The sequence below is a fragment of the Acinonyx jubatus genome, chromosome A1, assembly GCF_027475565.1.
Source record: "Acinonyx jubatus isolate Ajub_Pintada_27869175 chromosome A1, VMU_Ajub_asm_v1.0, whole genome shotgun sequence".
Taxonomy (NCBI): Eukaryota; Metazoa; Chordata; class Mammalia; order Carnivora; family Felidae; genus Acinonyx; species Acinonyx jubatus.
Window position 1 is genome coordinate 227,200,349 of NC_069380.1, and position 27,495 is coordinate 227,227,843.

Here is a 27,495-nt window from a genome sequence, read left to right on the forward strand (position 1 = left end):
GGTAGCACCATATGTTCAGCTTAGACGGGACACTGTGATTGAAAGACTGTTTCGTCTCCTAAAGCACCTGACGACTCACCCGGATTTATTGTTGATTTTTTTTCCCTCTTATGGAAGTATTTGGTAATTGTGTCACTCTAGTAACAGATGCTATGATCATATGTTTCCTTTCTTGACATAAATAGATGACTGCAAGATAAATAGGATTAAAAAAAGAAAAAAGGAACTTGTTGCATGCAGAAGGCAGGTGTCCGAGGGCTTCTTTAATTCAGCACAGGTAATTGCTGGTGTGGACTGGCCTGGGGTAACAGGATGCAGGCTGGAATTCAGCTGCCCCCGATTTATGTTAGCTGTGCTTACTGAGATGAAAATATTTCCTCTCACACACTCCACTGTCTTTAATAGAATTGTGGAGGTAGATGATCATTAATGCCAACCCAGTAGCAGGACCAAAATCTCTAAATGTAAGGACTCAGGTTTGACAGTGTGGATGGCAAAGGTGGCCAGGAGACATGTATGGCAACTTTGTGTTTATAAGCTTGGAAACTTTGTTTTATGAATTTGTACAATAAGTTACTAGATCCGTCAAGGAGGGGGAACCAGCAGCAGAACTTGTAGAAGACGGAAGCCCTGTGTGGTCCTCCTTAGCCACAGGGCAAGGACCCCCAAGGAGTCCCTGAGAGCCCTGGGATTGCTAATGGCCATTTCATTCCCTGTGCAAACCTGGGGAAGGAAACCAAGAGCTTAGCCCTTTCTCCTACTGAGTATATATATACATATATATATATATATATATATACATATATATGTATATATATATATATATATACACACACACATACATACATATATATCCTAAACGTGTGATTGTTCCACTTGATCGTCATAGTTAAAACGGGGAGTATGGGTCTGTTGGAGAGTTTGCGGGAGTGTGAACGGGGCAGACGGAAAGTCTGACTGCTCGGTATGTCCCTGAAGTTAGGAGTAAATATGTTGTGAAAATCTCTTGCTCTCTATAAAAGCTTGAATGAGTGTTTCTAGGATCTGATGTGGGATGTGTGTATGTGTGTTGGGGGGGTGGGGGGGGGAGGTAGGGAGGTGCTGGCCAGAAAGAGGGAAACCGTCCCTGGGATCAACAATGCCACGTGCCTTTGCTGCCTCTGCATTTCCATCTGCCCCTCAGATGTTCTGACCATATTTCATTTTTGCTACCTGGCAGTGGGGGCGGGGGTAGGGGGAATATCAATGTGCCATTGATGATTCTTAATTCTAGAGCTACAATGAACATGCTTAATGTTTGAATTATTTTGTTTAAAATGCATGCTTTTAAATATCCATTTAAAGATTTTCTCATGCAAATTACTGCTGGTGGTGCTTGAGTTTAAAATTACTCCATAACTCTGCATAAATACTTGAGTGGCATAAGATCATAGTCCCCATTTAGGAATTAGAAAACTGTGGCCCAGAAAAGATATGGGGAGAGACTCTAACATTTGCAAGAGATCAGGCAGGACACTTGGAGCTCTTACCAAGTGGGACCCCCATACCTCAATCTGTGTGCTTCGTACCGTACCTGACTGGCATGGTAAAGTTTGGATCCACCTGGTTTGCTAGTTGAAAGCACCATGAAAGTCAAGACTGACAAATACCTTTTAGATTTTCAGGGTTGTGATTTTGAAGATTTGTCACTGATAACTAGGGAGTACAAATTACGGGATAGGTAGTGATTTTCGCTACTGAATGACTTAATTCATTCGATAATTATTAAGTACCTCTTACCTACCAGCACTGATTAAGACCCTGGGGATCCAGCAGTGATCAATATCAACCAAAATCCCCGGCCTCCTTTCAAATGGAGGAGACAGAAAATCAGGGAGATAAATAGTTTTGGTAGAGTGGCCAGGGAACGCTTTAATTAAAAGGTGACTTTTGAGTTCCTTGTGAAGGAGGTGAGGGAGCTGGCCCTATTGATGTCTGGGGAAACTGCATTCTGAAAAGAAAGAGTGGCAAGTCCCGAGGCTGGTAAATGGGGGTATGTCTGATATGTTTGAAGAACAGCAGGAAGTCGAGTGGGGGTGGATCAAAGAGAAGGAGGGCAAAGAAATGACCTGAGGTCAGCAGAGTGAGCAGCCGGGTCAGGGTGAAAGCTGAGGTTAGGGAGAGACTGGTAAGCCTTGAGGACTTGAGGATGCCAGCTGTGGCCAATCCATGGGAGCCATCGAGGATTTGAGCCGAGGAGTGACACAAGCTGCCTTAGTTTGTAACAGGGTCTCTCTGGCTGCTGTGTGGAGAGGACGTTGTAAGGGATCAAGGACAAAAGCCAGAATGCCGGTCAGCAGGGTTATTGCAGGAATCTAAGCAAAAGAGGATGGCCTGAGCCAGGATGGTAGCAGTGGAGGTCATGAAAAGTAGGGTAATCTCGATGCATGTGTACGGTGGAGCTGAGCAGATTATCTCACACAGTAGGTTGTGATGGTAGGAGAGAGAAGATTCAGGGAGTCCCAACAGCCAGAAGAACGCAGTCTCCGTGGACTGAGGTGGAGCCAGGCACAGAGAGTCTAGTTGGGATTGAGGCAGTGCTAGTGAATGTTAAGGTCTTGGTTTTGAACATGTGATGTCTGTGTGTCAGCATCAGAATGCACATGTAACTCAGACCGTTGGATCTGTAGGTCAGTTCAGAGAAGAAGCCCCTGAATGAGGGAGTCATAAGCAGGTGGATGATATTAAGACCGTGAATCTAGAAGACATTAATTACCTAGGAAGTCAGTGTAGAGAGAAGAGGTCCAAGGACTGAATGCTGACCGCCCCCGACAGATGTAAAGGTCTGGGAGTTGAGAAGAAGCCAGCAAAAGAAAGAGATAACCAGAAGTGTAGGTCAGTGTCGTTTCTTAGAAGCCAAGAGAAGAGCGTGTCTCAAGGTTAGAAGATCAATAAACTATGTCTAGTGCAATCAAGAGGTCAAGACAAAGGAAGACTGTTCGATGATACTGGTGGAATGATTTCAGTGCAGGATGGTGGGGAGATCCTACTGAAGGCAGGAGGTGGCCCAAGAAACAACGGGAGGAGGAAAGCTCGAGACGAAAAACGTGCAGAACCTTTCCAGGGAGTTTTCCTTGCTTAGCTACAATCACTTCCAGAGATTCAAAGTCTGTCTGGGGATTTCAAGTCCTCAGTGGTAGTGGGCGCTTGGTAAAGAACACAGCTGCCACATTTTCCTCTGGATCTTACCAACAGCCAAACTTTATAAGAGTCTGGCCGGAAATCTCAGAGTTCCAGCTCTCTGAGAAAACACCCCGATTCAGATCAAACCTAGAAAAGTATGATTTCTCAGGTGTTAGGTCATCAGGATCCAAAGACCTCTTAGAACGTTTTATCCCCCTCCTCCCACCCCCGCCTCCTCCTCCTTCTTGCAATTCTTTGCATCATAGAACAGTGCCTGAGTGAAAACCTAGCTCTGTCTTGTGGGAGGCCCCTAAGGTTAGGTATATTACACCTTGACATTGTTCTCTCATCCAGGGGATCACAACAGTATCTATTTCTATAATCTCAGGCATAAATAAGATAACGTGTATAAAGTTCTAGCCCCTTTCCTGGCTCAGTAAAAGTTAACTCGTATTATTTAATAATACCTACCATATAAACTTGGATTCGTAAGGAAGAAGCCATTCGTTTTTGTTTCAGACAAAAGCAGGTCTTTTGAGTCCCCAAAACGTGCCAGTTTCTGTGTTGGGCACACAAAGAGGAGTGAGAGATACTCTTTGCCCTCAAGAGACCCAGCCTCAGAACGGATAAACGAATGGACAGTTTTAGCCCTCATGCTGGACTAAGACAGATTTTGGTTACTGTGGGAACATACTGCAGGGGCATGTTATGGTGGGTGTTCGATGTCTGCCGTTGATGCTTCCTGGACGTTGCAGCTCCAGAGCTAAGTGGTGTAAGCAGAACCACTGAGGAATGGTGGCTGGAACAAAGTCCAAGAATAGAGAAGGTAGGGAGCGTAAGGGTGGAGACTTCCAGCAGATCAGGGTTTCTGGAGGGAGAAATGGATGGTTCAGGTGGTGAGAGAAGGGGAGCAGGAGAGGAGAAGTAAAAGCTGTGTTATTTCATCCTTCCGGCAGACAGCCGACATGATCATATTTGCACATTAAAAACTCCATTCCAGGGACTGAGTGAAAGAAGGATTTCTTTTTACAAGAAAAAAGAGGCAGGGGTGCCTGGGTGGCCAAGTCAGTTAAGCATCCTACTTTTGATTTCAGCTCAGGTCATGATCTCCCGGTGTGTGTCTTCAAGCCCCGAGTCAGGCTCTATGCTGACAGTGTGGAGCCTGCTTGGGATCTCTCTCTCTCTCCCTCTCTCTGCTCCTCCCCCACTCGTGCTCACGAGCTTTCTCTCTCTCTCTCTCTCTCTCTCTGTCTCTCAAAATAAATAAATAAACATTAAAAAAAGAAAGAAAGAAAAGACAAAACAGGCAGAGAGACACAGGAAGGCATTGGAATAACCCTTCCATGGGAATAACCCTCCCAGATCTAGTAGTCTAAACTGCCCCCCCCCACACATACATACTTGTGCGCAATGTGACTGTTCAGAAATTATCACTAATAAATAGTAGGGGAAGAAGGCTAAATAAATAGCATAACGTTCTTACATTTTTCTCTTGACAGATAGGTGGCTTAATTTTCTTTTTTATAGTTTAAAAAATATATCCATTTTGTGCATGATGATGAATAAAATTATGTTTAAAAAAACCCATACTGCAATATAAAGCATTTGCGAGATGCCAGGCACTTTGCAAACTGTATCTCATGTAGTTTCCAACAACTTAAGGAGGTAGGTGTGATTTTTGCCACATTCTACAAATTTGGAAACTGAGGTTTCTCAGTGATAAGTTTCTTGCCCAGGGTTACTTGGCTGGAAGTGACAGGGATAGGATTTGAACCTAGATCACTTTGAGTGTGGCTTCTCTATACCTTTAAATATACATGAAAAGGCAGAGAGGCAGTATATTTTTTGTTGTTGAAGAAAAACACCAGGAATATAGAGATACAGTGTAAGGCTTTTTAGCTTTTTTAAATAACTAGTAATTTTGAAGAAAGCAAAAGTATCTCAAAAGTGTGTCAATATCTTACTGAATATGACTCTACCAGTACCCATTTTTGTTCCCTTTTGTAAAGAAGACAGCATGATCCTCTCATTTTCTGTGTTAGAGGAAAATCAATCCTATTAAAAGTAGGAATCTGAGTTGTAAATAGGTATTAAAGTTAAGCCAAACATTAGGAGCTTATTTTGAGGTAAAAACGAAATGAATTAAATGTAGGTTCTTAACCAATGATTACAATACAGATTGGCCTAATATGGACAGGATTTTGGTCAAGACGTGTTCATCTTTTACCTCTGCCTAGTGGACATAAAACCCAGTGTTTAGAGTGTATCACATGCCATGCCTCTCAAATTCTGCGTACTTGGTGATTTCAGTTCCATTCTGTGACGTGCTGATTCTTCCAGGTGCACCTGCTATAAGAAAGAAAGAAAGAAAAAAAAAAGCCTAATCCCACATAAAAGCTTTGCCATTTTCACTGTCAGGTTCTCAAAGGAAACATGAACTCTACTCAAGTAATGAGTGTGTTTAACACCCAACGCTTGGGATGCGGTCACAATGCAACACGAGATCTTGGTGCCTGCTGTCCTTTAAATCACATTTCCCGAAGGTGATCCTCTAACAGTTTTTGCGAACCTTCCTGTCACCCTTAAACAAGACAAAAATTTCTAGTTTACATTTACTAATTAGAATGTGATCAGCCTGTGATACCAACCAACACGTTAATCTTCTCTCCAAGGCGGTTAAGGCCAGTTCTCAGCCAAAACTTCCAGGGGGTTCCGGAACCAGACCTCCCTCGGGTCTCCTCCGCAGCCACAGAAAGCCTGTGGCATTCCCTGCCGGCCATGCCTCTCAGGCCCAGAATCTTCCTCAGTAGTTCCTGCTCTCAGAGCTCAGTCCCCGTCCAGGCCGTTTTCTAGATCTGCATTTAATACAGTCTCTCTCCTGCAGGCTGCACTCTGGTATCCTGCACCCCAGTGGACACTGAGAGTGCAGGCCAGTTCCCACACGCTGACCCTCTCCTGCTTCCACCAACAAAGTGATTGTTTTGTCAACCGCTTGCCCTCCAGAATTCTGGAACCTCATTTTCCAGCAGGGAACTCACATCCAAGTGGTCCCACAGAAGCCCACTGTCTTCAGGCTTTCCCTCCGAGGGGATGGTTAGTGAAGTCTCGTCAGCAAACCCCCTCTGGACTTGTTGACTGCTGTCTCACAGCCCCCGTCTTCCTAGAGCACAGGGCACACAGAAATGGCACTGGGACATCCTTTGCGAAGTCACTCCATGCAGCGTCTCATCATACTCCTATTGGTGTCTGATTTCTGTCCAGTTTATGTCCACGGCAAACTTGCATCAGGGAGACTGCCATTTGAACATCCCATTACAGTAAGTTAGTGGCTGAACCTGGAACTAAATGTTTGGGATGCTAGGTGGCCACAAAAGGCCTACCTGACTTTTGTTGATTCACAGAAATTAATACCTTCTCTTCCCTTCCTACCACATTGGCAACCATGCTAGTTGAAGTGGGGTAGACAGGTCTTTTTTGTACTTTTGTAGGAAAGTGGCATCTTTACCTACAGTTCTGTGAAAAGCTTTTCCAGTGTCTCTGACGCTTTGATGATTTTGATCATGCTTTATCTCAGACAGTGGTTCCAGATGGCATTCTCTGTCCATGTGTCTGCCTCCCCTGTGTCCAGATCCTCTGAAAAATACAGAATTTCAGTGGGTAAGCCACCAAAGACACAAGAACACAGAGGCCAGTGGTTGTGGCTCATCGAAAGCAAGCCGTGATAGGAATTTTCTAGAAGGCAAAATACACAGGAGTGAGGAGCACTTAAAATGTTGAAAGTTTCTCCCAAGAATCTGCTGTGCCAGTATGACAGAGGTGGGCTGATGATTTTCAGTAAAGCCTTAGACAGGCTCAATTGTCAGAGTGAAGCTGGGGAGATACGTGGGGCTAAAGATGGAGGGATTCGCTGGAAGTCAGGGCTTGATACAGTTTTAAGTCTGCTGCTTGCTCCCACTTACATATTCTCTCTCCTGCCAAGATGACAAGCCTATAGCCATGGCTTACTCCAAAGTGAAGAATGGGGGTGGTCTCCTGAAACTGGACAGGCTGTCTGAGAAAGTTCGACTCCGATTTGGCTGCCGATGGCTTAAAGTTTATTTCAAACAGTCATGCGGGTGGTGGGCTGGAAGGGGGCTCAGGCTGTTCTTTACCCTCTTTCTGTCATCCCCAAGGAGGAATGCCAGGCCGTATGCCCCTCCTACCTTACAGATTGTAACTCAGGGGCATTTAGTGGGAGATACTTCCGTTTAGGCTGTAGTTGAAGAAGCTGCCAGCAGGTTTTTCTTTCTCAAATATGATAAATTAGTAAGGATTACTGAGGAATTGGAGAGAATTAGTGACATGAAAAAAAAATAGCAAAAATGAACTGTCTCTCAGAAGAAACAGATAATTTACAGAATAAAAGAGATTAAAGGAAACAAGGAAGAACTTTTGGATCCGTACTGAGAAGGGTTTAAGAAGATCTTGTGTTTATTAAATAAGAACCGGGTGATACATGAGAGGATCAAAGAACAAGAAGATCTTTATAGGCTGTAAAAATAGCACCACCCAAACAAAAAAAAAAGTGATAGAATAAGTGGGAAATAGTCGAGGAAATCGCTCAGAAGGTTGCCATACAGGGAAGGAGACAGAAAATACAAGAATGATGCAATAATAGTGCTTGGAAGACACATCCAAGACTTAGGAAAGTTCCAGAAAGAATGGAGGGAAGCAAGCTACCAAGGAAGTAACACAGAGCAATTCCTCAGAGCCGAGGGACCTATACCTTCATAGGAAATGCTCCATGTTTGCAACAGGACATTTCCGCATTCTGCATCATGCAATTTCAAAGCACCAACGCAAAAGACCCTAAAGCCACTGGAGAGGAAGAACACGTATGCCACCAGATTGAGGCAGTGATACTGGGTGGCAAAGAACAATCAGGTGATGTGCTCAAGAGTTCTGGGGGCAAGTTATTTTTTTAACGTTTATTTATTTCTCTTGAGAGAGAAAGAGAGAAAGGGAGAGAAAGGGAGAGAGAGAATCCCAAGCAGACTCTGTGCCTTCAGTGCAGAGCCCAGTGAAGGGCTCGAACCCACGAACCATGAGATCATGACCTGAGTTGAAACCAAGAGTCTGACGCTTAACTGACTGAGCCACCCAGATGCCCCTGGGGGAAACTTATTTTTAACCTAAACTCTATACCTAGCCAAATTTTCCACATAAAGGCAGAATCAAATATTTTCAGTCCTGCAAGTATTGATAAAATCGATCTCCATATAGGCCCCCTTGCCTGGAGATTTACAACACTCAGTGGGTGTGTCTTGGCTGAATGAGGGCATGAAACAGGAGGAAAACATGGTACCCAAGAACAGTGTATATTGACCGTCAGGATGGTGCAGAGATGTCCCCAGGGTTGGGGGGGGTGGGCGGGCAGAGACATCTGGGCAGTAAGCTAGCCAACTAGGAAAGGTAGGACTCAACACGTAAATGTTGACAGTCGTGAATGTTGGCCTAAGTCCCAAAGAGTCTGGGTAATTTTAATATCTAAGAGCTGAACAAGTACAGGAACAAGTTAAGAATAATGAGTTCAATTGCAGTTTGACAAAAAAGAATAGTTCCTACATTGCATTGAGTTCCACAAATAAAGGAGGTGATGGTTAAGAGAGAGAATGGATTGAGGCCAGACATGGGTACATCAGTTACTAGCTTGGGTCCATCATTTACTTGTTCTGTTCACCTTTTTTATCCTACTTTTTTTTTTTAATATAATTCGTTGTCAAGTTAGTTAACATACAGCATATACAGTGTGCTTTTGGTTTCAGGAGTAGAATCCCATGATTCATCGCTTACATACAACACCCAGTGCTCATCCCAACAAGTCCCTCCTCAATGCCAATCTCCTCTGCCCCCCCCCACCCCTCCAACCCTCAGTTTGTTCTCTGTATTTAAGAGACTCTTATGGTTTGCCTCCCTCTCTGTTTGAAACTGTTTTTCCCCCTTCCCTTCTCCCATGGTCTTCTGTTAAGTTTCTCAAATTCCACATAATGCGTGAAAACATATGATATCTGCCTTTCTCTGACTGACTTATTTCACTTAGCATAACACCCTCCCGTTCCATCCACATTGTTGCAAACGGCAGGATTTCATTCTTTCTCATTGCCAAGTAGTATTCCATTGTATATAGAAGCCACATCTTCTTTATCCACTCATCAGTTGATGGACACTTGGACTCTTTCCATAATTTGGCTATTGTTGAAAGCACTGCTGTAAACATTGGGGGTACATGTACCTGGGGATTAAGGATCCCAGGAGCATGCACATGATCTTCGAGACATGAGGGATTGAAGGCAGGGTGACGGTGTGCGTGAAGTTTGAAGAGAAGTGGATTAAAACGGGACTGGTTTTGGGGCTTCCGGAAATGAACCAACTCACAGGCAATTCCCTTTTCCTCTTCGAGAAACAGGCCAGGTAATGTGCAGTCAGGTGTTTTGCAGGTGCTGAACCCTGAACACCCGACTTACTTCCCAGAGCTGCAGATCAGATCGGTGGAAGCTAGAAATAGGAGTTCCGCGGGAAACTGCTCTTAGGTATAATACCGCATCAGGGAAGGAAATGACAGAATGCGAGGAGAGATGTGGAGACACACATAGTAATTAGGTCTGGAAGCCAGGCTGCAGATGCACTGTTCGCTCTTGTGCTGCCGGGGTATCAGCCGCCCTGACTGTGGACCGTTTTCTTGGCTGGGTCCCCGGCACTCAGCAATGGGGACAGCCCGGCTGATGTCTGACCCGTGGTGTGGGTTTCTCCTGCTCTTCAGGCTCTGTGCTGCTGAACTTCAAGTCAGCAGGGCATTGAAGGTAAAATATTCCTGGGTCTGTTTTCACTGATCGCTCCTTGCGGGTCACAGGTGTCAGTTAATCTAAGCAAAGGGGCATCTGTGCTTTGCCACTCACCTCACACGTGAGCATCAGTTCGATTGTTGCCTGGTCGCTCCACCTTAATAAATACGATGCTTTTAGATATTTATTTTCTTTCTACCTAAGCCACAGGGGTGATGTGGAGACCAGCTATCTTAGTAGATGTACAAAAACTCTTTAATAATTAAAAACCTAAAATCTCTCAAAATGGAGTCTATTTGCAACCAAGGCTGCATCAAAATCCCACCTGCCACTGTATCTCACCAAGGTGCATTTTGTAATTTTTAAAAATCTCTCTGTATGTTTACTTTATATGTATATGTGTGTGTGTGTATATATATATATATATACATACATATAAAGTGTGTATATATATAAAGTATGTATACATAAAACCTACAGTTTTTTTCTTATTATTTATATGTATTGTAAATATGACAAAAATTACCGTAGATACATTTATTTATACATATACATACACATATATGCGTATGTATTTTATATATACCTATAAAAGTTTGCATCTCCTGTGGATAACTAATGTGAAATATCTGAAATCTCTAAAGGCTAATCCCACATGGGTTTACATGTATTGTTGTGGTGCCCTGTATTGCCAAAGAACTTATTTACATTACAAAGCAGAAAGTATCTTGAAGTATCTTGTAATCCTGGCAGAGCATTTGAATAGTGGGAGTTGTGGGCTCCCGGAGGGCAGCTAATGGGACTTCCAGAGTTCAGTTTTCCAGAACTCCTCACCAAGCCTCTTCTAGTAGGTATTCAACAACCTTTTTTTTTTCCTTAAGATTTTATTTTTAGGTAATCTCTACACCCAATGTGGGTCTCGAACTTACAACCCCAAGATCAAGAGTCACATAGCGGCATAGCCAGCCAGGAGCCCGTTCAACAAATATTTTTGAGTGACTATTGTAAAAGTATTTATGGGTGCAAATGGTATATCCCATTGGTAACCAGAAGTCATGCTTAGCACAGAGAGAATACAGAGAAATACCAGGTTCTACCCAGAATGAGTGAACCATTAAAAACTTAACCAGTAGCTACCAGAAAGACTTGGTTCAATGCATATTGAGAACCTGTAAGATAAAGTGTCTGCGTCCTCACCTCTGAGTTTCCTGATTCTTTGGAAAGTGGCTTCCTGTACTTTCTACGTTCCTGTTGCAGGGTTAACAGAGGCACGGACAGCATTCCAAGGAATGTCGCAGGCTCACCTCGAGAGCTAGCAGTTCTTTGTGTGTGTAGCTGTAGAGAAGAAATCATAAAAACAGATAATTCCTATTCTGTGGTGTCTGTATTCTGAGCATGTGCCCAGGATCCTGCAGGTAGAAACTTGGCAGCAAAGAGAACCCAAAGAAAACCATTAATTATTTTGGTTCAGTAGACTCTAGTGGCCCCTCCTATTTCTGCTTGCTATGCTAATATCTTCAAATAGACGTGATCGCATTGATTTTTCCTGTTGGGCCTCCTAGATGGTGCCTGGGCCCGCATGTGCTCTGCTGTTACAGACGGTGCCTGGGCACACAGGTGCTGTGCCATTACAGAGGTGCTATGCCCATACCGTACCCCAAATGATATCTGCATTTCCCCATGTTTCTGGCTTCAACCTTAGAGCTCCCCTAGAATGGACTGGCAATGTGATAAAGTCAAAACCCCCCTTACAAGATAAGCTTCATTTTAATAATTGATGTAGAAAAGGGAAGTCTGTATACATTTCTGTTTAGAATGAAGAAAACACACACACACACACACACACACACACACACACACATACACACACATGCACACAGGTACTGTCAGGTCTTAAGCTCAGCTGGTTAGAAGCTTATAATACTCCAGTCCCCTCCATGGCGGAGCCAATTAGTTGGTTATAGTTGACATGACCCCAAAGAGCCCCCTACACCTTGACAGCCTTCTAGCAAATATGTAGTATTTGTTTTGCCCTTAAAGAGTCAACACAGATTGATTTCTGGACTGGAAAACCATCACGCACATGACTACTGGGCCACACCAATTGATGGTTTAATAGTAACTTCTTTGGATAAAGAAAACCGTTGAAAATAGGGTGGGGGAGTTATAACTATACATCGGTCTCATCCGGGTGCTTTGTATTAGGGATTTAACGTTTAAATAAATGTAACTGATATCCAAATAATAAGTATACATATATAATACATTACTAATTGGATTCTAAAACCCACAGATACAATTATTAAAGCCCTTTAACCAGAACAGAATCAGGGGAAAATTTTAATCCTCCTCAGAACTGTTTATTACACAGCATAATCTCTCTTCTCAAACCCTTTTTTTATATGCCAAATATTATGTTGAGTAAAATAAGGAAAATGTAATAAAGTGTTGATACGAAGAATTTATAAAATGTAAATATAGGGAACGAGTAACCTATGAAGCAATTTGCTTGCCATTTCTCCCCCCATAAATTATGTTGAAAGTTCATGGTATCTTTTTCTTCTGGAATTAACACCAGAGCCTCCCTGTGGGTGTTAGTAAGATATATAAAGGAATGGAAAAATGATACAGAAGAATACATCTGAACTTTGCATTATAAAAGCTAAGTAATTTTTGAAAAGGAATTTGCACACCCTGTCTATGGTATATTTAATACAGTCTGATAAAAAAGCCCTGTGTTTGACAAAACATCTTAGCTCATGTATATTTCAAAATATTTAAACCAATTAATGAAGAAAACAACTTAAGCCTACTTTTGTCTGATAAAACTTTTCTCCTTGCCTTTACACTGAGAATTTCATCAGTGCCCTTTGAGGGGCACATACACAAAAAATGAAAATTCAGCTTCAATTCTGAAGAGCTCTGGTCCCTCGCAGCCGAAGCTGGTCTATCTGTCCTGCTTTGCATCTCAACAACAACAACAACAAAAAAAGATGGGTCAGGAGCGCCCTGTTCGGGCTTCTTTCCATGGAAATATCCGTAATTATCCATAGTAATTAGGTCCTGAAACCAGACTCCAGATGTACTGTTCGCGTATTGCACTGATGGGGTATTGAGAAGCAGCTGTCAAGAAATAAAATGACACTCATCGAATTTTATCCGCCTTGTTGATAGAGAAGAGTATCTGTGTGAATATGAGACTGGCCATTAAAAACTCTGGTAAGTGACTAATTAATAAAGCACCGAATCATAGATCACTCTGCATCAGTAGTTAATTAGGACAATAAGATAGTGGTGAGCCTGGCTCCTGGTCCGTTTCACCCTGAACATGGCTGCCCAAAGCTTCTCTCCAGGCGGAAATGGGGTTCGAAGCAAATTTTAAACAGGAGACCCCTCCTGGGTAAAAATTAACATTCACAGATTACACTTGTTTACAAGTTAATGTCAGAAGACTTTAATTACAAGTCCGAGGTCAAATTATGTTGCCCTTCTGCACAAAGATACTACAGTTCACGATTCACCCCTCCCAATTTTTTATCTGCCAGGTGTCAACTGAAAAGGATTTGGGGTGTCTTGATGGACTGTTTGGGGGAGTCATTCTGTCAGCTTCACTGGGACGTTTATCTGAATAGTTGTGATTACACGCGAGTTATTTTTAGAAAGATTCCTACGTGTTCACAGGATCCATGATTGTCACAGCAAGGACCCCACCCTCACCTGATGTAAGAAATCAGGCACCTTCCAGCCTAAATGCCCCTTTTCCCAAAACCACGCTGTGTCCAACCCAGAGACATTTTCTGGAGACCTACAGAAGTGAGGGGATGGGAGGGGCAGGAAATGTCCTGCGGGCTGTCCGTGTCTACAGTCTGTGAACTTGGGGGACTTCCCAGCAGGAAGTCAATTGCAGCACAGTGAATAGCACAGGTGGACAGAAAGCATTCTGTACCCTTTTCACTCTCAGAGGCGTTGCTGCCTTCCTGCAAAGCTCAGAACCTGCACCCCCTCCAAGGGGGGTGACTCCTTTCCCCCCACCACCCATCCAAGAACAGAGATTTCTGTATTTTATTTATTTTTTTAAAATTTTTTACATTTATTTATTTTTGAGAGACAGAGTGAGACAAAGTGAGAGCGGGGGAGGGGCGGAGAGAGAGGGAGACACAGGATCGGAAGCAGGCTCCAGGCTCTGAGCCGTCAGCACAGAGCCCCACGCAGGGCTCGAACCCACAGATCATGAGATGATGACCTGAGCCGAAGTCGGACGCTCAACCGACCGAGCCCCCCAGGCGCCCCATGAGATTTCTGTATTTTAAATCTGCAGTCTTAAGGGCTCTGCTGAGGACCAAACCTTGGCATGCACTCCTCAAGACCCTACATTGGCCCCAAATCTACCAGGCCTGCCCCTAACCATCCAGTGCTAGATCTTGTCTTAGAAACGTCTGGGGAGTGTTTGAACTCTTCTGTTCCCTGGGCCCATCCCCTCAGGTCCCAGTTCAGTAGTCTGGAGGGGGCCCCAAAAATCAATACTGTTAAAAAGGCTTCCAGGTGAACGCCATGTGTGTCCTCCCAAGGTTGGGAAGCACCGAACCGAACTCTTACATAGGTGTGCACCGAAGCAGTGAAGGGAACCTAGACTTGCTTCCCCAGAATCCTCCTAGAAGCATAGCAAAAGCAGCAAAAGCATTCCTGGCCACCCATATGTAAAAAGTCTGCCCTCTGTAGGAAAGATGGGCTTTTATATGCCCCTTGGTGTCTGAGCCTTGGCCACCTACAGCTGAGATCAGTCACTCTGCAGCAGCCCACAGGTGGAAGCCTGACCTATAGGCCCAGGCAACCCGTGGCAGCCAGTACGATGCCCGCGTGCGGTGGCCAGCACAGCCACCTGCTGGACCCAGCTGCCAGTGTTCCTGCTGAGGCCCCATCAGCATGGTCAGCATCTGGCTGCACCCTTGGCCCGCACCTTTGTTGTTGCAATCGTGTTTGCTTAGTAAGGCAGGGAGAGATAAGGAATCTACAGTTCAGTCCCCAGGGCTTCAGTATGGTGCCTAAGTTGAAGCCCCCTAGCAGCCAAGGTACGTGTCCGTGGCTCAACCAGTACGTGTGTGGACCATCCACACCAACATTGTCAGAGAACTTGTTAAAAATGCAGAACTTTGGGGCCTCTCCCAAACCTGAGCCAGAACCTAGATTTTAATCAGAAGATTCGTGCCAGTGGTGTTTGGAGAAACACCGAAATCCATGGCTGGTTCATTTGGAGCAGCTCTTTACCTAGCCTGAGATAAACCAAAAGCAGATAATGAGGACACTCTTCAGGCCACCACTAAGTTTACCTGGTGTGTTTCACTAGTATTTGTACCATCTTAGACAAGTGTGTTTTCACTCAGAGTTCTGAGTTTTGCCATAGGATGCCATCCACTCTGGTGCAGACGCAGAAGCATGCACCGTTCACTGCAAAGAAAACATAGAAGTGGTCCGTCCTATGAATGTAAAGATAACAGACTTCTCATTGCTCGTTATTCCCCGTTACTGCTGTCTCGTTACTTTACACGTGCCTGCCTGTCACAAAAGGAAATGAACAAAAGAAGCCTGGTTTTCTAACAGCTTGAGAAGAAATGCTCGTGGTAAGAGAGAAAATACTAGAAAGAATGAGAGACACCTGCTATCCTAAGGGACACGATCACACGGGCACCGTAAATGCTACTTCCTGACTAGTGATTTTTCACTTTTAAGATATGCTTGGTGGAAAGTATTTGAGCCCAAACAGAATACAGTATTCATTTGGTAAAAAGTGTGGTGCGGTCTCATAATTAAGTTGCATTGGAAAATGCATCATCAAGTTACAGGAATAAATCCTGTGTTTTGTACCTGGTCAGAGACTGTATGAGCATTCACGTTATTTGTGATAGCAAAGTTACCGTAACGGATGAAAATCTAGGATTCATGAAATACATGAAACAGAAGGGCATTTTCTAAAGGTTTCCAAAACAGACTTTTTGTAGAATCACTTTATATCATCAGATGGCCTGTTGCATTGAACTTATTAGGCTCCAATGCAGATTTTGTCATTGAATATACATGAATTGTCTCCCTTCCAAATGTCGGTCTGGAATATGGCTGGTAGCCTGTCTAGGAAGTGTGTTCATATATCTTAACATTTACAACAACATGGGATAAGATGTCTAACTAATTCAATGAATTAATGATCATTTGCAAATGAAATTTAGTGCAGGGACTTGACTCAAGATACATAGGAAATATTTTGGGGTCTCTTAAATACTGAAATTAACTAGTGAATTAGCATAGGAGTGGGGAGGAGATTTTGGAATTTTGAGTTGAGTCCAAAGCAAAAACCAAGAATTAAACAAGTCTTTATTATGGTAAAGTATTCCTTAGATCTAAGATGCTATATTTGCATCTTTGAGCAATTTACTTAGCACACATGTATGAAATAATACTAGCCAAAGTGGCTTTTTTATTTCTAGAAGTGCTTATATGTTGATATCATTTTTCCCTCTTGAGATTAATAATGACAAATATCAAGGGCTAGAAGTTTTAAGAGGTTCAAAGTCTACAGAATAACTGTTCTGGGGCCATAAACTGTCACAGAGCACAGGCTACCTACCTGCATGGGCCGTGCTGCCTGGCCACGTTGCTTAGTGACTCCAATGTATCAGCAGGGATCAAACCGCTGATATTGGAGTATTCAGCGGGAGAAGGAGTTCAGTGGGAATTTGTGAGGGGAAAATCTGCTACTATTCCAAAAATCACAGTTCTCTTTGGAAGTTCTATTTTGGGGTGCCTGGGTAGCTCAGTTGGTTAAGCGTCTGGCTCTTGATTGCATCTCAGGTCACGATCTCACAATTTGTGAGTTGGAGCCCCGTGTCGGACTCTGTGCTGTCAGCATGGAGCCTGCTTGGGATTCTCTCTTCCCCCGACCCCTCTCTCTGCCCCTACCCTGCCCTCTCTCTCTCTCCCTCCCTCCCTCTCTCTTTCTTTCTCAGAATAAATAAACTTAAAAAAAAGTTCTATTTTGCACTTCAAAGATACAGTTTTACTAATAAACATCGATGTTGAACTGGATTCACAATTTTCAAGAAACCTGAATTCCTAGATTTTACTTTGGCCTTTTCTTCCTCTGAATACCGTTGTTTAGATCAGAAATGAAACTGCCTGTCTCTGCCACCTGTTCACAAATACTGAGTCAGCTTGCTCTGGCCAACGGACTGCTGTATCATTTGGGTCCTTATTTTTGCCTGTGAGCATTTGAAAAAAATTTTATTTTATTTTAATTTTTTTAATGTTTATTTCTGAGACAGAGCATGAGTGGGGGAGGGGCAGAGAGAGAGGGAGACACAGAATCCGAAGCAGGCTCTAGGCTCTGAGCTGTCAGCACAGAGCCTGACTCGGGGCTCGAACTCACAAACTGTGAGATCATGACCTGAGCCCAAGTCAGTAGCTCAACCGACTGAGCCACCCAGGCGCCCCTGAAAAAATTTTTAAATGTTTATTTATTTTTGAGAGAGAGAGACAGAGAGAGAGAGAGAGAGTGTGTGTGTGCATGCACTAGAGGGGGAGGGGCAGAGAGAGAGGGAGACACAGAATCCGACCGAAGCAGGCTCCACGCTCTGAGCTGTCAGCACAGAGCCCGACGCAGGGCTCGAACTCATGTGAGATCATGACCTAAGCTGAAGTCAGACGCCTAACCGACTGAGCCACCCAGGTGCCCCCTTTGCCAGTGAGCATTTGAAACTGGCTCCCAGATTTGGAAAGAACAGATAATGGCAGGCAGTATGTCCTTCAGAACCTAATATTAATATTTCCAGATGAAATCATGCGAACACTTATTCTTTGCAAAAGCGAGTGAATTCATACTAAATTAGAGGGTCATAACTTGTATATTATAGAACCAAAAGAATGTAAACGGGTCCCAATTAAAACCAGAATGTATTTGTTTCATTTTGTCCGGTAAAGTAATTGGTATAATGTGGTAGTAAATTATATTATTAGAAGAAAGCAAGAAATGATAAATTGAATGTTACAACTTATTAGGCATTTCTTTCTTTCTTTTGAATATGCCTGTCTCCTCTCTCTCTCTCTTTATCTAAAACAGGGGGGCTCTCACTGTCATCTCTGCAGTAGAATCATGAGGTGAGAGGGTGCCCATTAAGAGAGGCACACAGCCTCTCCTTGCTCAATAGACCAAGTCCTAATCTTTCGGGGCTATGTCCAGGAATCAGCCTTCCAAAGAGTTCCCTGGATGATTCTTGGGAAAGTAAATGAAGATTTGAGAATTAATCATGTTCCAAGGAACAAAAATTCAAAGGCTGTTTGTGTGTGCGTGTGTGTATTACACATGTATATACATATATATGTATGTGTTATATATATGTGTATACATACATACAAATTTACATATATGTAAATTTGAGCCGAATCTCAATCAGAGATTGTGCTGCTCTCATGAGCTCATTAAGTGTGATCTTCCACTGAATATTCCAAATCCCTTTGATATAAATGTGGCTATTGTGATTGTGAAATTTTGAGTTAAAAAGGAAATCTGTTCAGTTCTTACAACCAGTTGTAGTCTGACCTCATGAAGAGTCCATACACTGTGTTTCTTTTTAAAGACAATATGGATTAAATAGGTACTGATAAAATCACTTCCATAAATACCGTGAAATGAATTTCTTACAGAGGGGCCTTTGCTCTTGCGGCTGGTTCCCTCTGTCTGGGAACCACGTGGATCTCCCTCCATCATGGCTTTCTCTGGCCTTCGGAAGTTTTCCGCTGAAATGTCAAATAAGCAAAAAGAACTTTCTTGACCACCTTATCAAAACAGTATGCACCACACTTTGTCTGCTGTCCCCTTACCCTGCTTTACTTTTCTTGAGTACCTTTATCCCTGTGTTGAATGAATCAATCTGTTGGTTAATAGGGACTAACCTGCTACATGTAAACGACAGATAACAAAACTTAACATGTAGAAATTTATTTGCACATCAGTCTAAAAACGATAACTTTCATATTGCTGGTCAAATGAAAACAGTGCCTGCTGGACTCTGACCCAATGAAACTGTGGCGTGGAGGAACATGACAAGCCCTTTCTGCTCCGTGATTATTTCCCCGTGCTGCTGGCTTCCTCCTGGACTAGCAGAGTGGTGTTATCTGTAAATTTTCAGATTTAATTGAAATCTGTAAATTTTCAGATTTATCTCTTTCTAAAAAGTATTGCGCATTTCCTTGGTCATTTCAGTCCTTCCCTTTTTGACTTCATTCATCCCTGCAATCTTTGCAATTACCCATTAAAAGCAGTTCTAAGGGTAGGCTTTAAGATTCTTGCTCCTTGCCTAGGACCCTTGGTCATTAATGTCTGAATCGTGGTTCTATAAAAATTTCCTCATGCCCAGTAAATGCTGGCCCTCACATCCTGTCCCCACTCAGACCATCAGGTCTTTTTGTGGTTCCCTTGTTGGGTGTTTTTAGAGACTTAGAATCAAGAACATGATGAAGTTATAACTCTAAATCTATGAGTGATGGATGGCTTTCATTTAACTATATAACATTTGGATATAATGACTGTTTCCTTGATTTTTACACTTGTTAAGTCTTTGGCAATATTAAGAAAGCCTCCAGAAGAAGGAAGAATTGATGGCAGGAACTCAAGGCATATCATACTTAAATATATTCCTGGAAAATATGAACATGAGATAATATTCAGTGTGATGTTGGCATTTGATAAATCAGATGCAATGAAGCTAATTATGCAAAACAGTTATTTTGAACCTATCATTCATCTGAACGCTATCTAAATCAGAGTTGATTTAATTACTAGCAAAGGGAAAGGTAAGGAACTAACTTGCTCTATTCCTTCCCTTTCCTCAAAACATTCAGTAATTTTTATTAACGCTGAATTCATAGAATTCTGAGCACTGCCTCAATCATTCAGAAATGCTCTGTTTTGTTTACGTAAATTTAAAACAGCCCTGTGTACAATATACTAATAAAACGTGTATTTATCTGCCAGCAATTTCGAAACTTTGGAATGGGCTTTTTCTCAAATATACTCGGTGAGAATATTAAAATCCTGGGGGTTACATGATCCTGAAGAAGCAGTGCAGAGTCACTGAGCATTGAAGATCTTGTCTCTAAAGTGGCCACTGGTGACTGCCTTGGACGGCCACACAGAGATAGAGCTGCCCGCAGACACTGCTGAAATCAAGGAATTCCAAAATCCCGTTGCTTAGAATGGAGTGGGGAGCTCCCAAGTTCGCTGTCCAGAGGCCGCTGACAGTTAAATCCCAGCATGGCGTGTGGGTATCGGCTTTGAAGGTTTAGCCGAAGGGTGTTGCCAAAAGTCCGCTCTCCGCCTCATTCGGTTCTTGTGTGTGTTCTCCGCTCACCGCCATGAGATAACCGTCTCTCCTTGCTGCCCTGCATCCTTCATTGTCCCCCGGTGTCCTCCACCCCATCTGCCCCAGTGGAGATGATGCTTCTGGGATTCTGACCGTACCTCAGGTGCAGTGTTGGCTCTCGGTCAACATCGTCTTTTCCATGTGTCAGCTGAACCTCTTAGCCCTCGCAGGATGCTCTGTCCTTGGGTCCGCAAAGGTTCCCTGGTCCACAGCACTGTTTCAAAGCAACACCTCCTCCCATACAGTGCGAGGAAATGACACAAATAAGGATTTACAAATACTACAAGGCGAGCGATGTGCAGACTCAGTTTACAAATTCAACCAGTTAGTGACAGCCACTTGTACCGTTTTTTTAGAGGAAGGTAGACTAAATGAGGTGCTTCAGTTTGGAGGGTAAGAGTAAAAGGAAATGTGACTTGAAAACCTATTTCTTTACAATCTGCTTCTCTTAGAGATGTAGGCTGTTGTAAGTCCAAACATTTCCGTTCATTCATTGTCCGGGAAGAAACTGCTGATGAGAACGAATTCTGGCTCACTTTTCAGGAACAACATCAGGATGGCTTGCCATCATGGCTTATTTGTTTGCTCATCATTTTACATAATAATTTCTGTTGCAGAATTTAAGGTGCAAGGACTATGGGATAAGAAGAGGTTTTTAGGTTCGACTTGTCTGCCTGATTCCTTTAGTAAGGAAGCCAGCCACATTCGTTAGGCTGAGAAAAATGATGTTTCGCTGGCCCTGTTCAGCGTGGATTTATCTCAGAATCATTATCATCCTTGTAGGGAGATCAGGTTTGGGAGCAAAGCAAGGCAGCTGGGTGATGCCGATAAGCTGATTAGCTTGACATATTGCTGCCATTTCATGCTATTCATTTGATTTTCTGCAGATTTCACCATTTCTGTGCAAAAAACAAATTCAAATATGTCTTTGATAAAACAAGTTCTGTCTGAATGTTGGTTGGGTCCTAATGTCTCCTGTTCGCTTATTTCAGCTGGGTCCCGGGCCTCGTACAGCAGCCAGCACGGCCACCTGGGCCCAGAACTTCGGGCCCTGCAGTCCCCAGAGCACCACATAGACCCCATCTATGAGGACCGTGTCTATCAGAAGCCCCCTATGAGGAGTCTCAGCCAGAGCCAGGGGGACCCTCTGCCATCAGCACACACGGGCACGTACCGCACGAGCACAGGTGTGTATTCAGCCCCCCCTGGGTGGTCTGTGCGTAGTAGGTTGGGGGGGGGTGGAGGGGGGTTCCTGCTCGGGAGCTCATCAAAGGTGTGTGTGTGTGTGTGTATGTGCGTGCACACACCTTCTCATCCTTTCTCCCCACCAGCATTATGACCTGCTTCTACCATTAATGTCTGTGATGATAATGAGAGAAACCAAATACGATTCATTTAGGTACCTGAGTCTCTTTTAAATGAAAGAAGTTTAATGGGGGGTTGTAAGATCGTCCAACAGGCGATCTGAAAGAAAACTAATTTTTTGTGTGCCATCGTTAACATATTTGATGAATTTAAGTACTCCAAGAAAGCATAGTCATTATGCAGGACAGAAAAGGCATATGCCTAATGCTGGTAAGTGTTCTTTAATGATACAGGCTACCTATCTGGCAGGCTGGGGGGAAACCTATTTAGGAAAATGTCGCATTATTTTGTAAGGCAAACTGAGACTTTGCTTCATAAGCACTATCAGGTTCAGTCATGTGAAATTATCGTGTAAAGGTCAGATATTGACAATTGCATATGATTCAGTCAACCCTAGAGCTCTCCTGGACTAAATATATATTTTGAATTGAACACGACCACAGGCTGCGCAAAGAAAGGCAAGCATTTTCCAGAGCATGTAGCCATTTGCAAAATAACTGGTTAAATGCCATGCTTAAATGTGCTGGAGAGCATTCATCTAACAATAAAATTGATACAGTTAAGATATTGAGAACTGCCCTTGTTACAAAGCTTCACATTGCTAAGGAAACTTAGAAAATAGTATGCCGCTGGTTTGCGTACAGCAACTGATACACACTGCACTTGAACCAAGGCTGAGTCGTGGGAAAACCGAAGCTCTGGTCCAGAACTTGGCACACAGGGCCCTGCACCTTCAGACTATTGTAACTTCCAGTTACCCCGAAGTAGAGCATAGCAATTTTGTTAACTGCATTATGATACTAAATTATACGTTTTGAAACCCAGGCAAGTTAAGTTGCTTTTATGGTTGATTACTGATATTTACATTTCAGTATTTCACTGCACCGTAAGAAGAATGGCACAAAATACTCTTTCTTTTATTTTTGACATCATAAATGCCATCCACCGTTAATAATTCATATCTTGGTTCAGATGAAAAGGAATACCCATTTATTCTTCTGTCGGAGTTCTCTCATTGTCAGCCTGCTAGAACCACTCCTGTGTGAGGCTGGGCTCTTTTAACCATTAGTTGGTTTGCATAATAGTAACTAAGGCAATTTTATTTCCATGCACCCCTTACAAAAGGCAAGGATTACCACCTCTGTGATGTTGAATATGTAATTTGCATAAAAACTGACAACAAAGGGGATTATATGCTGATTCTCTGTCCTGCATTCCTATGCTCTTCGAATTATCTTTTGTTAATAAACTTCTGGGGGCTTCATAAAAATTTACCTACAATAAGAAAACAATACTTCATTCTACTGTGTCGGATCAAAGACAGGGGAAGATGTTCACACTTAAAACAAAACTAGTATTTTCTCTAAACTAGGGGTCTGAAAACTCTCGCACATGGGCCAAATTCAGCTGGCCACCCGTTTGATTAGTGCTCCTGAGCTAAAAATCATTATTACATTTTAAATGGTTTATGGCCAAATGATGGATAATATTTTCTGATACGTGGAAGTTCTATGAAATCCAAATTTCAGTGTCTATAAATAAAGTTACTGGAACACAGCCATGCCTATTTGTTCCCGTATCATTTCTAGCTGCTTCCACGCTGTAGCAGCTGACTTGAGTAGTTGTGGTGGAGACCATCTGGTTGGTAAAGCTGACAATACTACTTTCTGACCCTTGGTAGAAAAGTTGGCTGACCCCTGCTCTAAGCCATCAGTGGAGCACTGTGCTGAATGAACGAACAAGGGTGTCATCCTCCTTAGGAGGGAAGCCAGCAGTGTCCTCTAAATGCATCAGGGAGAAAAACCTGTTTGCCTGGGTGTTCTCAGTAACAGTAATCTCTGCCCTGGCAGAGAGCTGCTGAGGTTGTGACATCTAGATGTCCGAGACCCCAACCCAGCCTGCCCTTTTGAGCTTGAGGCACTTTTGAGGAAATCTGCTGATTTATGCAACAATATTGACATTTCCAGGAGTGCATGGATGGTCTCTTGGGGTGACAGGTGGGGAGAACCCACCTCTCTCCAGCTCCTAAGTATAAAGCCACAGGCTCTATCTCCTCTGCACCTGCTCGGGTCACTCCCTGTTTCTACACTTAATTCATTTCATTTCAAATCCTTATACTTTCTTAGCTAACCCTGCAACCCCAGGAACTGTCTCTATTAGAACCCACATGTTTGGGAAAATGCCTTTAATATGGGTGTATACCCTTTACTTATAAATTGTATACATAGTATACAATATCATTAAATAATATCTAGTAAAAGTCAGGATTACAAATTAATATAAAGAAACATTCTAAGATTGTTTTTTCATATCCAGGAGGTTATTTTTTTTTTTTGAAAGTTTATTTATTTTGAGGGAGAGGGAGAGAGAAAAATCCCAAGCAGGCTCCGCTCTGTCAGCTCAGAGCCCGACGCAGGGCTGGATCCCACGAACCTTGAGATCATGATCTGAGCTGAGATCAAGAGTCCGGACGTTCAACCTAGTGAGCCACCCAGGCACCCCCAGGAGGTCGTTTTTCACATCCTGTGTTGCACACACCCCATACTGGAGACTTCTGATGCAGAACTTTGAGAGGTTTCCAGGGCCAGAGCAAATACCCCAATTTCTTGGGACGATCTTCTAGGGCCTCTTAGACCCGAAGTACTCAGGGGCCACTGACTTTTGGCTCCCATTGTGGCTGAGGTGGTTTGAAAAACCTATCTTAGGTCTCAGCCCTTGGGTAGCAGGGCACTGACTGGTGTTCCTTCAGTTTGACCCCTAAAGCATTTCCAGGGGACACATCAAGGAGGTGGGCCACGGGAATTGAGGGGCACTTGTTGTAGTCAACACTTAGGAATGAAGACAAATGCACTTGCCTAAAAAACCAGGGAATTACTAGATGGCGCTGTAGTAAGAGCAGGTGAGTCCGAATGACAGAAGCATGTAGCAGGTCACTGCTTTCAGAGATCATTCTAAATTTTCTGAACATATTCACAAATCCTCAGAACCACTGCATGAAGGAGGTACTGTTACGATGCTCATTTTACAGAATACTGAGGCACAGAGATGTTGAGTAACCTTCCCAAGGTCCCACAGGTTGTATGGAGCCAGTCTTTAAACCTTTGCACCCAGGCAGTCTTGCTCTGGAACCTGGCTCTTAACGTTCATCTTGGTTGAAACTGTATTTGTAGGGGCTCTGTTGGTTAAGCGCCCAACTCTTGATTTCAGCCCAGGGCATGATCTCACGGTTCGTGAGTTCAGGCTCCACGTGGAGCTCTCTGCTGTCAGCACAGAGCCGTTTTGGATCCTCTGTCCCCCCTCTTTCTGCCCCTCCCTCGCTTTCTCTCTGTCTCTCTGTCTCTCTCTCTCTCTCTCTCTCAAAAATAAATAAACATTAAAAGAATAAAAAAGAAACTCCATCCTTCTCTCTGCGTGCCTTCTCCAGGTCTCTTTGACTGCCACAATAACCACTCACCCCTGTTATTTACTCTGAAGACTGATTTATTTCTTTATTTTTAATGTTTATTTTTGAGAGAGAGAGAGTGCAATCGAGGGAGTGACGGGGTGGGGGGCACAGAATCCAAAGCAGGCTGTAGTCTCCAGGCTCTGAGCTGTCAGCACAGACCCCAGGGCGGCACCCAAAACCACAAACTATGAGATCATGATCTGAGCCAAAGTCAGACGCTTAACCGACTGGGCCACCCAGGCCACCCCCTTTTTTTGTAACGTTTGACGGCTGATTTAAATCTCCATTGGAGACACCAACTCCGATGGGGACCTCTCTCTACCTTTGGGTAGGCAAAGAGGTCCTCAAGGCCTTCCCAAACCACAAAGCTACCTAACCCTTCTGTGAGAGAGCCTACACACATGTATTTGTGTACATTTATGAACAGGTTAGGGGGTCAGGGTGCTAACGTCCTACCTCTCACCTCCCTTCTGCTCCAGACTGTGGAAGGTGAAACTTATACAAACAAGGTTCACGACTCGACACTGGAAATCAGTGGGATGTTACTCAGCTGGTGGATACTCTGTCAGGGCTGTGCCAGGAAGCACGTTGTGAAGAGGGTCTTGTGCCCCTGCCCCCGCACGCTCATGGGCCCCGGCCATTGTAAGACAAGAACCACAGACCTTTGCCCCACCCGGTTCCGGCATAAGGGAGCAGGTTCTGAGGACGGCCCGCTGGCCTCCCTGGCCCCAGACGTGCTCTCGGTAGGAAGGCAGACGGAAAGTAGAGCAGCACGCCCTCATGCCTGAGGACGGGATTGAGATAGAAGCCAGCAGTGTGGCCCCAGAGATCTCGCCGCCTAAGAGAAGGCAAAAGGGTCACTTCCTGAATCAGCACTGGTGTCTGCTGAACGGAAAGCATCCTCTTGCCAGACGTGACAGCCACTCATTCCTTGTAGAGCCAGGAAATGAGAGGGGCCACCATCGATGTTCTCTCCCTGTGCAGGGAGGCGGAATGGTGTGATCTGCGGCCGAAAAGGCAGGCCAGTGAGTCTGATGGCAGTGCGAATATCCCCACCTGCTTTTACAGGACATCAACCCAGTGTCTGAAGCTTTACTTCTTGCGTGATGAAAATTTAAAGAGGCACACTTTTAACTTGGATGTCTGTTTAAATAAAACATACCTTTCATCTGGGATAAGGCTTGTCAAAACCAGAGCTTATATAATAAGAAGTACAGCCAGGCAGGGACGATGCGATCTTCATGGATTTGCTTATGATAAAGTCTATTAAGCAGAAACTAAGTAGCACAAATTTTTATTTCAAACTCAAACATACCAGTAACTGTCAACTTAGGAGTCATTTGATTAACGCAAATGCTTGACTCTGACACTCCCCCCTATCCCGGCCCTCCAAATGCATCTTTCTAAACTAATGAAAATGGCCAATGTCTGCCATGATGAATGTCACATGAATTTACTTTGGGATAAATGCATTTCTCAGTGAGTGGAGAAAACAAGCTTTCTGTGATGAATGTGTCAGCTTGTAATAAAAAATGAGTTATCATAGGTATGTTGCAAGGAGAAAATCTGCTAACTATCTCTATGAGGTTGACAAATACTAAAACATGAAAAGAAAAAAAGAATGGGATGAAAATATTTGCACCTGTGGAGAAAGTACTTTGAAAGAACTTAAAATTCTCCACAATAATGGCCAATGCTCAATAAAGGTATAGAGGCATTTCACAGCACCTTCATATTCATACAACTTTATTACTATTATTCACTAACAGGTAAATAACATCTTCAATTAAAATCATCATTGGAGTCCACAAAAACAGTTTATTACTTCTTAAATGCTGTTACTTCAAACTGTAAAAGTGATTGCTTTCCACTAGAGCAAGTCAAATTAGATCCTTCATAACATCTTGGTTATTTTTTTTTTAAGTCTAGGAAGTCAGGGGCACATTATTACCCTATTGGAAAATTTTAATGAACCTGGTGATGAATATCCTCTAAAAATGGAGAAGGGCTTCCAGAAGCTTACCTATATCAAACCACCTAAAGAGATGTGAATAAAAAGTGTAACTGAGCTCAGCTGAGGGAAGGCAGAGTGTTGGCTAGTAGGAGCAGTTTTTTGGTAAAATCCAGAAACATCAACACCCGCACCATAATAATGATTCTATTACTAGTAAAACCCCTGCATTAATGCCCCTCCCCACAAAGGCAGTAATACCTGAAGTTAAAAGATTATGTTCATGATGAGCCCTGAGTAATGTATAGCATCGTTGAATCGCTGTTTTGTACACCTGAAACC

The 27,495-nt window shown here is 43.4% G+C and overlaps 1 protein-coding gene across 3 annotated transcripts in view; it reads left to right on the top strand.

Annotated features, from left to right (window-relative positions):
• Positions 1–27,495, top strand: part of CTNND2 (catenin delta 2) — a 933,243-nt gene that overhangs the window by 536,213 nt on the left and 369,535 nt on the right. For all 3 annotated transcript variants that reach the window (XM_053202070.1, XM_053202078.1, XM_053202077.1), the window contains exon 8: positions 21,385–21,579. In XM_053202070.1, coding sequence (XP_053058045.1) covers positions 21,385–21,579 — 195 coding nt within the window. The remainder of the gene's footprint in view (positions 1–21,384; positions 21,580–27,495) is intronic.